Raw genomic sequence first — 17,328 nt, 5'->3', positions numbered from 1 at the left:
TGTAGATAAGGGAACAGCAAAGAGCCTATTATGCTGCCTTGGAGAATGTCAGAAATCACTTTTGTTTTACTCAGTGACTTGTCATCAATTAATACAAACTATGACTTCTCTGACAAGAAATCATGAATCCAGTCACATAACTGAGACAAAGTACACAATTTTACTACAAGCTGCTTGTGTGGTACAGTGTCAAAAGCCTTCCGGAAATCCATAAATATGGAATCAATTTGAAATTGCTTGTCAACAGCACTCAACACTTCCTGTGAGTAAAGAGCTAGTTGTGTTTCACAAGAAACACAACTAAATCCATATTGACTGTGTGTCAATAGACTGTTTTCTTCAAAGTATTTCATAATGTTTGAACACACTATATGTTCCAAAATCCTGATACCTGTCAATGATATGGGCCTGTAATTTAGTGGATTACTCCTACTACCTTACTTGAATATTGGTGGTGTGACCTCAGCAACTTTCCAGTCTTTGGGTATGGATCTTTCATCGAGAAAATGGTTGTATATGATTATTAAGTATGGAGCTATTGTATCAGCATTCTCTGAAAGAAACCTAACTGGTATACAATCGGACTGAAGGACTTGTTTTGTTAATTGGTTTAAGTTGTTTCACTACTATGAGGATATCTTCTTTTATGTTACTCATATTGGTAGCTGTTCTTGATTCAAATTCCAGAATATTTACATTGTCTTCTTAGGAGAAGAAATTTTAGAAGGTTGTGTTTAGTAGCAGTACTTTGGCAGCACTGTCTTCAATAGCTGCTTTGGATGCACTGTCTTCAATAGTATCTCGACTGCTATCATGCAGAGAAGGCATTGATTGCACCTTGCCACTAGCATACTTCACATACAGTCAGAATCTCTTCTGATTTTCTGCCAGGTTACGAGACAAAGTTTTGTTGTGGAAACTATTATAAGCATCTTGCATTGAAGTCCATGCTAAATTTTGAGCTACCGTAAGACATCACCAATCTTGGACATTTTGCATCTGTTTAAATTTGGCATGCATTTTTGGTTGCTTCTGCAACAGTTTTCTGGCCTGTGTTGTGTACCAAGGAGGATCAACTCCATTGTTTGTTAATTTATTTGGTATAAATCTCTCAATTGCTGCCAATACTATTTCTTTGAATTCAAGACATATCTAGAGTGGACTAGTAGAGAAGTAGCTTAAAGGTGGTTCAGTGAACCATCTGCCAGGCTCTTTATTGTGAACTGCAGAGTAATCATGTAGATATAGATTTAGGACCTCCTGGCACAGTTTCCTGCTGTCACATGCACATCCAGCACATCCAGAAGTTCATTGCATCAATACCATGCCTGGACCACCTGTCTTCTGGTGGCCATGGCTCCTACCACCAGACAAACTCTCATCAAGGCAGAGTGTTACAAGCTGATTGCCATTGGTGTGCTGCATTCTTCCAAAAATTTGTGGGCATCTATCCTTCACCTTGTGAAGAAGAAGAATGGCTCCTGGCATCCAGATGGTGATTATCAGCCATTACTCTCCCATACCACACTGAACCAGTACATGCTGCAGTTTCTATGGATCTAAAATGCACTGGCTGGAGCTGCAATCTTCAGTGTGATTGACTGCACCAAAGCTTTCACCCAGACTCCTGTTGCACCTGAGGACAGGTAAAAGATCATGATCATAACACCCTTCAGCCTGTAAAAGAGCATCTTTATGACCTTCAGTAATGCTGCCAAACATTGCAGCATTTCTTGGATAGCATATTACAATACTTGCACTGGTGTTCTGCCTACTAGGACGACATCCTCATTTTTTCTGGCACACTTGAAGAACACCAAGAGCACCTCTGCATAATCTTTCCACTGGCATCTTCATCAACACAATAAAGGGCATTTTCCATGTCAGGAGGGAGGTATTCTTGGGGCATACCTTCTCCACAATTGGCTCACTTCCCCTGCCTGCCAAGGTGCAAGCCATCCTTGATTTACCAACACCCAAGACTTTCGAGGGCCTACACCAGCTCCATAGAGTAGTAATCTCTTCTGCCACTGCTATTGAAATGGAAACAAACCAGTGCTGTGGACACCATGTGCATAAAAATGGAAGACAGCTTTCCTGCTGCCCAGTGCAACTTGTCAGACACTACCCTGCTCGTCCACACCCACCCCAAAGCCCCACTTGCTGTCTTGGCCAGCACAGCCAAGTAGCCATTAGGGCTACCCTGAAGCAGCACATCAGCACCACATGACAGTCACTTGCTTTTCGTGCTGCAATCTCTCTGTCACCCTGCAGCACTGGAGCAAAAACAACAGCGAGCTCCTCACCATCTATGTCACACTTTCAACTGTTGGTAGAGGACCGTCACTTCACTGCCTTCACCAACCAGAAGCCTATAATGTTTGCCCTCTCAAAAGACACTGATTAGAGCTCCCATGTCAGTTCCAGCAACAGCTGCTCATGCAGAGTTTATCACTGATGTACACTATGGTGGTGGAATTGGTAAAATCATCAATGACTGCGTGAGCTGCATCTGCACTGTCACTAGGACTGTGAAGCACCCAGCACTGCCCAGGGAATGACCCACAGAACTCACCAATCTGACCGCAGGCTGGGTCTGTCTGTGTGTGGCAAATTCAGCAGATTTTCTTGGTTTATCCATGGTCCCAGGAACGTGGTGCTCCTTAGCAGGCCAGAGGCCTCAGGCGATGGATTTCAGGAATTGCAACTCTCTCCCCACACGTACATTGTACAGTGTAGTGTTTTATAGACATGTTATTTATTCTAGTACATTTTGGCACTTCAAAAGAAGTGTATATATTAAAAAGTATGGATGATAAGAAGAAGAAAATTGTGGCAGGCACTGGCATTTTGTATGCTACGTACTCGTGTATTTCTTGAAAGAAAACCTCACAATGCCCACAGAATAATAGACACAACACAGTGGGTAATAACCAACAATAACAAACATAGTAGAACCAACATTTTATTGGCAGTCACCTATAGTGTTGGGTTACACAACTCTTCCCCGCTTTCTACTCTTCTTTCGAGATGTCTACTTTTTTTTTAGGTTATTTCTGAAGGTATCTTAAATCTGTCTTATGACTCCAACAAAATGAGTATTTTTGTCACTAAATGTATTTCACTTTATTGTAATATAATAACATCAGTGGTCTTAATGAAACATATGTACCATTTGGTTTGCTTTCTCCATCTAAAAACAGTTCATTACAAAAGATGTTGATGTTAGAGCTTAAGATTACTGTTCACACATTTAAAAATACAGAAGTCCTTACATTTTTTTGTTGATTTATGTCCTTACTTACTCTTGAGAACTCAAAATTAGTTGGGGAAAAATGCTAAAACTTGTTTGGAAATAAGGGAAATACCAGGGAACTTCACTTGTGAAACTTGTGGCAACCCTGAATCAATTCTGGAGGACTGTCATCACTGATATTGAATGTACATACTGAAGAGAAAATGAGGGATGTAAATGACTCTCATTGTGATTTGTTTGTCACAGATACAAAAAATCTAGGTGGTGGAGTTCACTGACAACATAGCAGCAGTCACTGAAAGTGAAGAGGAACTGTGTTGAATGCTTAATGAAATGGAGCTGTGCTAGCTGATGGTTGTTAAATGCAAATAAAAAGAAGTAAAACTAATGTAATGGAGTGCACATCAATTGGGTATTGTAGATGGCTAATCTTAAACTTGAACAAGAGATTCCTGAGGAGTGGGATGAAGTTCACCATCTCAGATGCAAGAAATGTGAAGTTTGAAGATGGTAAGAAATACTTTGCAGCAAGGACTGCATAAGGGAAAAGGGCATTCTGTAAGAATAAAATATATATAAATTAAATAAGAAAACAGCAGTTAAAACCCAAAAATATGAACCTTGAGATCACAAAAAGGTTAATACCAAGCTGTATTTGAAGCACAGCTCTGCACTGACATGAAATGTGGACTAGAGGAAAAACAGGAATGAAATGAACAGATATCTTTGAAATGTGCTGTGCAGGAGACAGGAGGAATCAGATGTGTTGGCTGAGTAGGAAATAAAGACATACTAAAAAGAGTAAATCAGGAAAAAAATGGCTGATAAAGAACACAGTATATTGAAGAGATAGAATGACTGGGCAGGTATTAAGACAAGAGCTATTATTGAAAACTGTAGTTCAAGGGGTGATGGAGGTAAGGAATCAGAGGGTTAGTTGTAGGTATGGTTGTATGAGACAAATCATTCATTATGTGGGATGAGGTAGTTATGCTTTAATAGGAGGATAGGTCGTGAGTGACAGAAATGAAGAATCACATGAAACTGATCATAATGTTCATAACTGTGGCAACAATATAATTTTTCTATTAATCTTTTTTATTGTTAAATCATAAATAACTTTATACTTATTTCCAGACACTGAAAGAATTTCCAGAGGAACTCCGAGGTGATGTATCAATGCATCTTCATCGTGAGATACTGCAGTTACCTATCTTTGAGGCTGCATCACAGGGATGCTTAAAACTATTGTCACTCCACATAAGAGGCAATTTCTGTGCTCCTGGTGAATATCTCATCCACAAAGGAGATGCTTTGCAATATATATACTACCTGTGTAATGGTTCCATGGAAGTTGTACAGAATGATATGGTTGTAGCAATATTAGGTGAGTAGCAGGCCTATATGTATTTCGTGACAAATTTCAGTCTGAGCTTCTGTATGAACGTTACAGAGAGAAATGCAAAGTTAATAAAAATAACACTAGCATTTGCAGTCAGAAGTTCCTTCACCTTGCACAAGAAAGGTTAGGTTGAAAGACATTATGTTCTTCAATAGAGATTACATGAAAGTCACCCAGTGAATTTGGGAGCTAAAGTAGGACAAGGTGCTGAGTGAAGGAACATTTTGTTTTAAAAAGTAAAATTTTTATTACTCCTTTAGTTTATTTGACTCTGTTGACACTTGCTACATAGAATTTTTCTACCTGTGTTTGAACAGTTTAGCCACAGTCTCATTTAGAAGATGAATTTCCTTACAGCAGTCAACAAAAAGTTATAAATCAGAATGTACACACATGTGACTTACAGAAAATCACTAAAATTCAATATCTGATTATGAAATATCAAGTTATATTTTCAGGTTGCAAAAATGCTTACATGTCTAGGAGCAAATCTTGTGTCTTGCATCCTCCTGAATACAAAACTAAATTATAAAGTTAATGAACATGTGAGCCATATAGATTAAAAATATTTTTTAAGAGTTAATCTACAGAACTAAGTACTGTAGACAGCTGGGTAGTGGTTGTTGTTGTTTTTGTTGTGGTGGTGGTGGTGGTGGTGGTAGTGATGGTAGTGATGGTTATGGTGGCCTTCAGTCTGAAGATAAGTTTGATGAAGGTTTCCACATTAGTCTATCCTCTTCATCACTACATAGCTACTACAACCCTCATCTTATTGAATGGCTTATGAAGAGGAGCCTTAGTCTCTCTCTATATACCTTTTAACCATCACTCCACCTCCCATCCTCCCCTCTACTCACACACATACTTCTCTCAAGAACTGAATTTCTTATTCTGTGATATTTCAGGTGTCCTTTCAACAACAAATCCCTTTGTGTTGTCAAGTTCCTGTTGTCCTCAGTTCAGTTTAGTTCAGTACCTCATCATTAGTTATTTAATCCACCCATCTTATCCCCAGCTATTTTGTATAGCTCCACATTCAAAACACTTTTATTCTCTTCTTGTATGTACTGCTTATTGTCCATGTTTAACTTCCAAATGCAAAGAAGGGGAGTGTGATCCAAATGCAAAGAAGGGGAGTGTGAATGGTCACAGGTTTGACCCTTGGGAGGTCGTAGAGGTACAGAAATTCTGAACTGGCAGATGATAGACAATAGATGCTAACTATAACTTGAAAGCCTACTTACAAAGTTTCAAGATCTACTTTAACTTAGAAATCCAGGAATATATTACAACTCCACACTTATCACTCCCATAGGTGTAGCAAAGATGAGATTATACTAATCACAACATCACAACATGCAGTCTTACCATGCTCCTTACACAAATGTGATGAGAAGAAGCCCTAATAACTGGTACAATGGGAAGCAACCTCTTGCCATGGAGTTCAGAGTATGGTTATAAATGTAGGTATAAAGCTATACTCCAGATAAATACTTACAGAAAAGACTTCCTAATGCTTAAATTTACATTACAAGTTACGAAATTTCTCTTATTTGGAAACACTTTGTGGTACAGAGCAGTAGGGGAGAGGTGGAAATGGGCTAATTAGATGTACTATGTTTCACAGTATTTATTAAAAACCCCTGCACAGCACAAAATCAAGTTGGCAGCCACTTAACTCTATATAAGGTACAATTCAAATGTTATAAATAGAAAAGTCTTATCACAGCCAACACTATTGACCAGCATAAGAAGTTAACAATATGAAACTTTCCATGTGTATAATATTTATGTATATGATTAAAATAGATGGATCAAAACTCATTAATGAAACAATGTAAATTTCTTTCTTCAAGAGACGATCCACCATAAAATAAAGATTCTCTTCCTTGTATTAGCAGTTGACCTTGGAACACAGTTCAAATAACAAATAATAATGTATCACTTGTAGTTACCTGTACGAGTATCCCATCGGTAGCTGCACTTCCATCAAAATTTGCTGAGAAGTTGGTGGTGGGGACAACATACTTCTAGTAATGTGGTCCACACTATATCTGCAGTTCAGAGACTTTACTTGCATTTAGATGCTGCCTGAACTACTGGTATGGCCTTATGAAGTCTCATCAATTGTAATTACTATACAGTAGAGAATCCAGGATGAAATGTAGCAGTATCAAGAGAAGAATAGTTGCCACTCACCATATAGCAGAGATGCCGAGTCGCAGATAGGCACAACAAAAAGACTCTCACAATTATAGCTTTCTACCATTAAAGCCTTCATCAACAATTAACACACACACACACACACACACACACACACACATACACATACACACACACACACACACACACACACACACATACACACACACACACATACAACACACACGCGCAAATGCAACACACTGACACACACACACACACACACACACACACACACACACACTACTGCAGTCTCAGGCAACAGGCAGTGTCATTTCAGTTGCCTGAGACTGCAGTCATGCATTTGAGTTGCATTTGCATGTGCACACATATGTGTCCGTGTGTGTGTGTGTGTGTGTGTGTGTGTGTGTGTGTGTGTGTGTGTGTGTGTGTATGTGTCTGTCTGTCTGTCTGTCTGTCTGACTGTCTATTGTTGATGAAGGCTTTAACGGCTGAAAGCTACAATTGTGAGAGTCTTTTTGTTGTGCCTATCTGCAACTCAGCATCTCCGCTATATGGTGGGTGGCAACTTTCCTTCTTGTGATGTAATTACTATACAGATGATCAGCTAGCCACATACTATATGGTTGGTGTCCTATAAGGTGATTGTTCAAGTGTAGTAACCAAACACTGAAGTGACACAGAAGTTCACATGTGGCAAATGAACAATTAACACAATCACTGTATGAAGTTCTTAAATCACTGTCCTTGAAATCTAATGGTCATATCAACACAAAAATGATGTGAACAGTTAATAACTGTTGGAAACAACACAGTTCACAGTTTAACCCTATTGCCAGAGTAGATGATAATTATAGAAGTTTGGTACTGTGAATGATACTAATTACATATTCACAGTCCAATTAACAACTTAAAACAGTCATTAGGTTATTGAATAAACGCCCAGACACTAAATGCTAGATAAATATTGTTGCATTTTCCAACTTCTAACTTGTACCAATTCATCTGAGTTACGTTGTCCATATTTTCAGACATTGATATTCCTCCGTTCAAACTCACTGCAAACTGGCATAAAATGGCTTCTAATAGTCTTCTTATATCAGTTTAAAATAATTAGGACTTAATCATTGTTCACTAGATTTTCATAAATTACAATTACAAATTTACATTTCTGAATAAATGAATTATGGAGTGACATTCATTTTGGAAAGCACTTTTAGATACAATGATAATTGTTATTAAATTACACTGCTTAGCTTGTCTGTATACGGTATACTAATTTTGGTAGCATTATTTTTACTAAGGAAGCTAATTACACTGAAACTGATGGATGCCAAGAGCTGCAAACACACTTTTGTCACTGGCTGTAGGAATACCTCACTTATTTATACTTGATGTTTGTAAATGGATGGTGCAGTTTAAAAAAGTAATAGTAAACTGATTTATTACTTTATATAGGCAAACCTTACATCATAAGCAGTGGAAACTGTCAAAGTTCTTGATGTGCTGCCTGCTCCTTGCTTGTCATGCTTACTGTGCAGATAAAGCATCTGCTTCCAAGATGGTGCTGCAACAAGAAAGGCTTTCTGCTTCATTTTGAGGTGTTCCAAACTGTGGTTGCATTGCAGTGTGAGTTTCATGTACCATTTAGGAAAGACCTGTCACACAAGAATAACATAGGGAGGTGGTACTGACAGTTCATGGAACCAGGAGAGGAGTATGATGCATATGTCATAGCAGCCATGTGGGATTTTTAAATACACCCCTGGATTGCTAGGAGGCACATGTAAAGCTATGGACCACCAGGTATCTCACCAAGCAACAGCAAGTGGTTGCTGGCTGCATTGTAAGACCATGCCTATATCCAGTCATGAGTGATGAGGGGGCAGCACATCTCTTTCTGGAGAATAGGTGTTTAAGGAAATCCAGGAACCACTGCCGACATTTCCCATCAACTAGAACTGGCTGATTCATTCACTTAAGCTCTCATTGATATGCCATTCATGAAGACAGTGTAATGCTGAGAAGTAGGCTTCAGTGTTGGAAAAGAGCTCTTCAAGTGTTGGTCATTTCTTGACTCCAGGGAGTTAGTTGGAGCCAATTCCACAGAATTGTATTTTGTTTAGAATGACAGAAGAACAGAGTTAATTTGTAATTATAAATTGCGATGAACATCTTTTTTTCAGAAGGACGATAAAACAGCTATTGTACTCCTCCTGGGACTATCTTTCAATGAGGAATAATAGACATATTTTGCAGTGGCAACAAGTATTTTTTTAAACTGATTAGAGTACGAGTGCCATGTCCCTGGTAGATCAGGAACAAGTGATGTTCTTATCACTGAAGACAGACCTTAGACACCGAATAATGCTTTGTCTCTAAAGAATGCAGTAGGTGAATGAGGTTCTACTGGCACAAGTTTTCACTTTGAAGACACACTGTCCGGCTACTGCGGGGTTGGGTACCCAGCCTGCCATCCATGTGCATAGCCTTGGGCCTGCTACGTAGCCCAATTAGAGCAGGATTTTGCAATGTACAATGTCTGCAGTGATCAGCCACAGTGTGGATTTTCACTGGGCAGTAGAGGGCCCACAGTCTACCATCTACTGCAACAGTAACATCCCCAAGTGAAACTGCTCTGAGTGCCTTATGATTCCTTGAGGAAGGCTTAGCTGAATACTCAGATGCTCAGATAAAATTGCTGCAACATAACATGCTCTTTAGGTGTTAGAAGCTATATTCTGGAACCCATGGGGAATGGATGGCTAGGTTCCAGGGTCTCTCCTGGGAATGCCGTTTCCAATGTGCCAATGAACAACTCAAGTCCTTTTATGCATCTACTCTGGTTTGTGACATGATATTAGTTCACACAACTGATAAAGACACCCAGCAGGATCTCCTGAAGCTCAAACATCCATAATTAAACTCATACCATCCAACATTTGGGCTTTAGAGCAGTCTCTCAGAGCAGCAGTTTCTATCCAAGATCCAGTTCTGGTATCTGACTCCCATCCCAAATTGGAAGCTTTGTTGCAGCAGTTAGTGCACAAGTCCAGAAAAGAATCTCCCAGGGCTTGTCATTTCAAACAATCATCAACTTGCAAATAGTATTTTGCATACCCATCCACAGGGCGAAATATATCACCTGCAGTAAGTCTGACCACAAAGCTGAAGTTTGTCACTTCTCCATTTCCATGTCTGTGGACTCAGCACAGGGGACCCCAAAGAGCATCCTTCCCAACTAAATTTTCCAGAAGTGGCACAGGTACAGGCTCTACACCTGCAGTGCACTCAACTGTTGTTTATACAAGTAGAGTTGGAAAGCAAACCAGTCACCTCCCAGATTGACACTGGGTCATTGGCTACATTAATCGACTGTCTCTCTTCCGCTGCACCCCTTCATTGTAAAGATACATACTTACAGTAATGACCTCTTTTTCATGGCAGGATGCTCCTGCAGTAGGCCCCGCCATAGTGCCATGCTAACACCAGCTATTATTTTAGTGCTTACCGCCCTTGGAGCATCTAACTTGCTTAACCCAGACTTATTCCATGCCTTGAGCCTTGACATCCATGGCACCTCCAAAGTGGTGCTTACAGCCCTTGGAGCATCTAACTTGTTTAGCCCAGACTTATTCCATGGCTTGAGCCTTGAGATCCATGACATCTCCAAAGTGGTCCATGCCCTGAGCCTCTACCTTGACACCACCAATCTTTTGGCTAAATTTGGATTGCTGTTCCAGATGCCATTGGTAGGGGTTTCAGGGTTCCAGGCACATATCCCCCTGTTACACATAGTGGTCCCAAAACTTTTTAAGGCCCATTGCATCAAGTTTACTCTCCGGCAAAGCTTCAGCAGGAATTGCAATGCCTTGAGCCCAAGGGCATCCCCATCCTAGTCACGCATAGTCAATGGGCCTCTCCTGTCATGATTGTGGAAAAACTGTTTGGTACTGCCTGCATTTGTGGTGACTTCGAGACCTCTGTGACTCCCCAATCTGTAGTTGCCACATAACCCATTCCCAAGCCTGAGGACATTGTTTCCCACACTGCTTGGGATACGGTGTATGCCAGAATTTACCTTTTGGATGCTTGTCTTCAGCTCCTGTTGGATGATGATTCCCACCAGAATGTGGTCATCAACACTCTTTTGGATTGTTCCAATATACTTGGCTTCCATTTATCATCATCAATGCTCCAGTACTCTTCCAGAGATACACGAAGCAACTCTCAAAGGATGTCAAATGTTCAAATGTGTGTGAAATCCTATGGGACTTAACTGCTAAGGTCATCAGTCCCTAAGCTTACACACTACTTAACCTAAATTATCCTAAGGACAAACACACACACCCATGCCCGAGCGAGGACTCGAACCTCCAACGGGACCAGCTGCACAGTCCATGACTGCAGCGCCTTAGACTGCTCGGCTAATCCCACGTGGCTCAAAGGATGTCCTGGGAACAATAAATTACCTTGACATTTTTCTGGTCACTCGAAAGAATAGGCCAATCTCATCTGGAACCTAGACATGCTATTCTCCATGTTCATGGCAGTGAATCTTCATTGTAATCCTGGTTCGTTTTTCATCTCCCAGGTCAAGTATGTAGGACATGTCTTCAGCATGCCAAGCATATAGCTTATGCCATGACATGTGTCTGCGATCCAACAATTGCTGGATCTCACTGATGCATCCCATCTCAAGTCAGGGCAGCTGAGCTGCTGTCGATGGTTCATTCCCTATGCCACAGCCATTGCAGAGCCACTGCACTGCTTGCTCCATAAGAAAGTGCTCCATAAGAAACTACGCCCATTTTAACAGGAATGTATGAGAGCTTTTTAAGTGTGTTCTTTGCCAATGCTGGATTGGATATGCTGCAACAGCAGACAACAACCTTCTCCACTGGCCACCTCAACTGCCAGATTTAGCAGTGTGTAATCTCTTACTTTGGGGGTTTGTGAACGACTGAGGTTATGTACTACAGACCATCATGGAGTACATGCTACACTGAGTATGGGGAGAGTTTGATTACTGTACAGATGACTGTCATGTGACTAAGGGTGTGCTTATTGAAGAATTGTGATTAATGCATCAAAAACTTGGACAATTGCCACTGATTATGCTGTAAGATTTGCTCATATAAAGTAATAAATCATTTTATTGAATTGATGATTGTTTGTAGTTAGCACAATTTTTAGTCAAACTAGCTGGCACACTAACTCCTAATAACCAAAGGAATGTAATAGATAATAAAGTTAAGTGGGATAAGCCATGAGTCAATATTCAAGACTTTTGTTTACTCCACACATGCCATACAGTGAAGACAGCACAGAATTTTGGGAAAGTTAGTATTAATTTTGGGTGGAAGAAAGACATAACAACTGGAAATAGTCCACCTGTTTTGTTACACACTGTACCAACTGACGTGACATAACTCCTTTAAACATTTCTTAGAAGGAGCCTTAATGTAGCTGCACTGCATCTTTTGACAACAGTCAGCACATAATAGACATGACTGTAATGGTGTAGTCTAGGGACAGCTACACCCTCTATACGATCTGGCAACAATGCTCAATCTGCTGCCAGGAAATTCAAATCCTTGCCAGTATCACTGGAATGGTGCTGTGTTCATCATGACACACTCTTCTTTCTATTGTCAGTTCATATTTCATATCCTCTTTGTTTCAACCACTGCCAGTTATTTTTCTGCTCAAACAATGAAACTCTTCCACAACTTATTTTCTAATCTAATTCCTGCAGTGTCACATGACTTAATTGTACTACATTGTATCACACTACTGTTACCTTGGATGATGCTCATCTCACATACAGAGTTTTTCAAGACACTATCAATTCTCCTCAAGTGATCTTCAAAGTTGTTTGTTATCTCTGGCATAGTTACAGTGTCATTAGTTTTTTTTTTTCCTCCCTGAACTTTAATTACCTTTCCAAACTTCTCTTTGAGTCCAATTTCTGCTAGTTCAGTGTACAGACTGTCTCATTCACTTGGGTTCCTTTAGAATTCAAAGAGAGTGTTCCAGTCGACATTGTAAAAATACTTCTCTAAACCTACAAATGCTATTAATGTAGGGTTGCCTTTCTTCATTTTATCTTTTGAGGTACCGTATTTACTCGAATCTAAGCCGCACATGAATCTAAGCTGCACCTGAAAAATAAGACTCGAAATCAAGGAAAAAAAAAATTCCCAAATCTAAGCCATACCTGAAATCTGAGACTCAAAATTCAAGGGGAGAGAAAAGTTTTAGACCGCACCTCCAAATCGAAACGAAGTTGGTCCATTGTAACATGGGACACAATTTAGGTCGAATGGATGAAGATACAGCTACAGTAGTTTGGTTCGAGTCGTAAGCTTAACAGTTAAGCTTTACCAAGTAGCCTTTGCTATGTGTCAGGTGCTCCGTCTGGATTTATACAGGTACCCTTCCTTTTTCACGTGCTTCATCTGGTTTGATTCAATTGCTTATTTTGCTTTGATCTGATAAGTGCTGTTCTCTTTGTTATAGTTGTTTACGTCACTCTAAGCTGAAACTGCATTATTGTACCGTGTCATGCATTGTTTGTCGCATTCTGATAATGAGTGCTTATGACTTGTCGCTGCTCGTGGCATGGCTTTCTTTTGTGCGCACTACCACAGTTTACAATGAAAAAAAGAGAGGAATTGTCTCATAAGTGAAACAATGGCAAGAGACTGCTATTTGTTGTTACTTACACTGCTGCTTTCTTTGATAATGATCAACAAGAACCAAATATGATGTGATTCTTCAGTTTCTCCCAGCATATTTGTTGCTCAAACAGTCCACAGGTATACTGCCGGTTCAATGTGGCCAACAGGCACTATGAACCAGCAGTATACCCATGGACTGTTCAAAGAACCAAATGGACTGTGTATGATAGAAGATGTTTTGAACGAGGGTTTAGCAAAAAATTTTCTCCGTTTGAAAATCTTTGCAGACGCCTCTTTAGTACATTACATTCGGTACAGAAATTAGAGTCATCTTAGATTTAAAAATCTAGTCAGTTGCCGTGCTTCATTTCTGACTGTATCACTATTCAGCATAAGAATAATACGAATATAAACATGACATGATATTTATGTATATTCTTCCGCGTTTGCTGTTGTCTCACTCTAGTGTCGCAGTTTATTAGGCAGACAGGATTTAAATGAGATAAAAGCAAACATGAAAGAATACATGGCATAATGTTTACATTCTTGTACATTTTCTTTTAATTTATTTTTCTGACGCAGAGGTTTTGGTGCCAGTATTTATCTTTGTGCCTGCAAAGCATGCCTATGTAGCACTACATATATTCGACAGCAGAAGTTAGTTGTGGCGGCACCTACCAACATTTTTCATAACTTCTGCTTACTTTGCACTCGTTTCTAACCCTCATGCGTTTTTTTGGATTACAAAAACTGGGAAAAAAGTGCGGCTTAGATTCGAGTAAATACGATAAGTTGATAGCCTCATGTGTTTCTAAATTTCTCCAGAACCCAGAATGATCTTCCTCTGAGATCTACTTCTACTGGCCCTTCCATTCTTCTGTAAATAATTTGTGGAAGTATCTTTCAACCATGTGTTATTAAACTAATGGTTCAGTACATCTACATCTGCATCTGCATAGACACTCCACAAGCTACCATGCAGTGCATGGTGGAGGATACCCTGTACCACTACTTGCCATTTCCTTTCCTGTTCCACTCGGACATAGTGCAAGGGAAAAACAACTGTCTGTATGCTACCGTATGAGTCCTAATTTCTTGTATCTTACTTTTGTGATCCTTATGTACAGTGTATGTTGGCAGCAGTAGAATCTGTAGGAATAATTTCACTACATACAAGAAAACACTTGTGTGGAATGTATACTGTGAACGACCACCTTTATTGTACCGCACAAACACACTAAGATACATAAGTTAACACGGGAAACGAACACTCGTCCGGTCCTCCAAAGAACCCCGCTCGCAAAGAGAATCTCTCAGTGTCTTGTCAACTATCGACTTGTCACTCCCACACAGCCCCCCCCCCCCCTGAAGTGCAGAGCACCCGGTATGGTGGGGTACTAAAACTTCACCTCTCGGCCTGCCCGAGTGCGGATAGTGCGGGTGTGGGTGCTGCTTGATGATTCCGTTGCTGCATTAGGTCCCCTGGTGTGGGGCTCCTGTGGGTCACAGGTGTCTGGTTCTGCGGAAGGTGTGGGTTCGTTGCAAGTTGTGTCTGAAGTCGTCTGTGAGACTGTTGTTGGTGCTGTCATTGTCCAAGCGGGTTTCACTCGCTCAATGGAAACCTTGCTCAACTTTCCCTGGAGTAGGATATCCATTGTGTGTGTGTCCCATCCTAGCACTTGGTATGGCCCAGTGTACGGTGGCTGTAATGAATGACGTACCAGGTCTGTGCGGAGCATGATGTGGGAACAAGTATCGAGGGACTTGTGTACGAACACTGGATGCATGCCGTGCTGAGACGTCGGGGCTGCACGTAGCGTCTCTGCCTGCTTCCTCATTTGTTGCAAGAGTTGGGGTAGTTGTGTGTCATCTGGGAGAGAAACTGGTGCAAGGAATTCTGCTGGAACACGAAGTGGTTCTCCATATACCAACTCTGCCAAGCAACAATTGATGTCTGTTTTTAATGCAGTCCATAACCCCAACAAAACCAATGGCAACGCTTGAGTCCATGAGTCCTCGTGGCACATCAGGGCCGCCTTTAAAGTCGGGTGCCACCTTTCCACCAAACCATTGCTGGTCGGGTGGTAGCTAGTAGTACAGTTTTGTTGGAAGCCGCAGAGTTTTGACAGTTGTTGGAACAGCGTTGACTCGAACTGGCGTCCTTGGTCGGTAGTAACAAAAAATGGGCACCCAAAACAAGCCACCCAAGTTTCCAAGAATGCCCGTGCAGTAGTCTCTGCCGAAATGTCCCTGATTGGTGTAGCCTCTGCCGTAAACAAGTATCTGTAACCTTCTGAAGGGGGGAGGGATCCGACCAAGTCAATGTGTACATGCCCAAAACGTGCTGTTGGGTTTGGGAATTGTCCTACCGGAGCGTGAACATGGCGTCCCACTTTGCTACATTGACACTGATAGCAGCTGCGGGCCCACTCTCGTGTATCTTTCTTGATTGAAGGCCACATAAAACGGTCCGTCACTAATTTCACTGAGGCATTGGTTCCCGGGTGTGCCAGATTGTGAATGCTGTCGAATACCTTTTGTCGGAACTGGGAGGTGATGTATGGGTGTGGTCTAACCGTGGAGGTGTCGCACCATACCTTCCATGGGCTGCAGGGGATGTCCACAAGTTGTAAAAGTAGGCCAGTGGACGGGTCCACCAACAAGGACTGCAGCTGCGCATCTGAAGCCTGAGCCCTTGCCAATTCGGAATAATCCAACATTGGACTTATCCCATTAATACGTGAGAAATAGTCTGCCACAATGTTGTCGGCACCATGGATGTGACGCACATCTGTCGAAAACTGGCATATAAACTCTATATGGCGGGCCTGGTGGGGGGAACATGAATCGCTGACTTTGTAGAAAGCTGCCACGAGAGGTTTATGTTCGGTGTATATGGTGAATTTCCTGCCCTCAACGAACGGGCGGAAGTGCCTGATGCTTTCATACATTGCAAGGAGTTGCCTGTCATATGCACTCCAACGAGTTTGACTCATCTGTAGTTTTTGTGAGAAAAAACTTAGTGGCTGCCAATGACCCTTCACTCTCTGGTGTAGTGCTGCACCCATTGCAACTTGGCTTGCGTCCACTACTAGGGCTAGCTGAGCTCCTGGTGCAGAGTGTGCAAGCCCCACTGCGTTGTGAAGGCTGTTTTGCAGTGCCTTGAAAGCCGAGTCCATCTCGGGTGTCCATGGGAGTGGGCGCTTGCCAGTTTTGTTGTGTCCGGCCAAGGCATTGTTCAGTGGCGTCTGGATTGCTGCTGTTCCAGGGAGGTGGTGGCGATAGAAATTTATCATCCCTAGGAATCGTCGGAGATCGTGGTAATTTTGAGGCCGTGGTAGGGTACGCTACAACTCCAGCTTCTCTGGCAGTGGGGAAATGCCCTGAGCTGACACTAACCCAGGAAGGTTACCACGGGTTCCCCAAACACACACTTGTCCTTGTTAAGTGTGATTCCATGAGCACTAAGCCTGCTTTGCACCTCGCTTATGTGTTTCTGATGGTCAGAAACATTCCCTGAAAACACCAGAATATCGTCTAAATAGGCGAAACAATATGGTAGTCCTCTTAGCACACTGTCTAGGAACCGTTGCCATGTCTGGGCAGCATTTTTCAGTCCAAATGGCATCACCAAAAATTCAAACAGCCCAAATGGGGTTGTCACTGCAGTCTTTGGTATGTCCTGCTCTGCCATTGGGATCTGATTATAAGCCTTACGGCACATTGCCCCGGCCAGTGAATGGGTGAAATCCTGTATATGTGGCACAGGGTATCTGTCTGGAACAGTTTGGGCATTCAAAGCTCGATAATCACTGCACAGGCGC

The 17,328-nt window shown here is 41.5% G+C and overlaps 1 protein-coding gene across 1 annotated transcript in view; it reads left to right on the top strand.

Annotated features, from left to right (window-relative positions):
* LOC126177811 (potassium voltage-gated channel subfamily H member 8) overlaps positions 1-17,328 on the top strand; it is a 475,984-nt gene that overhangs the window by 383,356 nt on the left and 75,300 nt on the right. Inside the window, exon 10 of the mRNA XM_049924483.1 lies at positions 4,394-4,643. Coding sequence (XP_049780440.1) covers positions 4,394-4,643 — 250 coding nt within the window. The remainder of the gene's footprint in view (positions 1-4,393; positions 4,644-17,328) is intronic.

The sequence above is a fragment of the Schistocerca cancellata genome, chromosome 1, assembly GCF_023864275.1.
Source record: "Schistocerca cancellata isolate TAMUIC-IGC-003103 chromosome 1, iqSchCanc2.1, whole genome shotgun sequence".
NCBI classification, from domain to species: Eukaryota; Metazoa; Arthropoda; class Insecta; order Orthoptera; family Acrididae; genus Schistocerca; species Schistocerca cancellata.
This window is presented reverse-complemented; position numbering and strand designations above follow the sequence as displayed.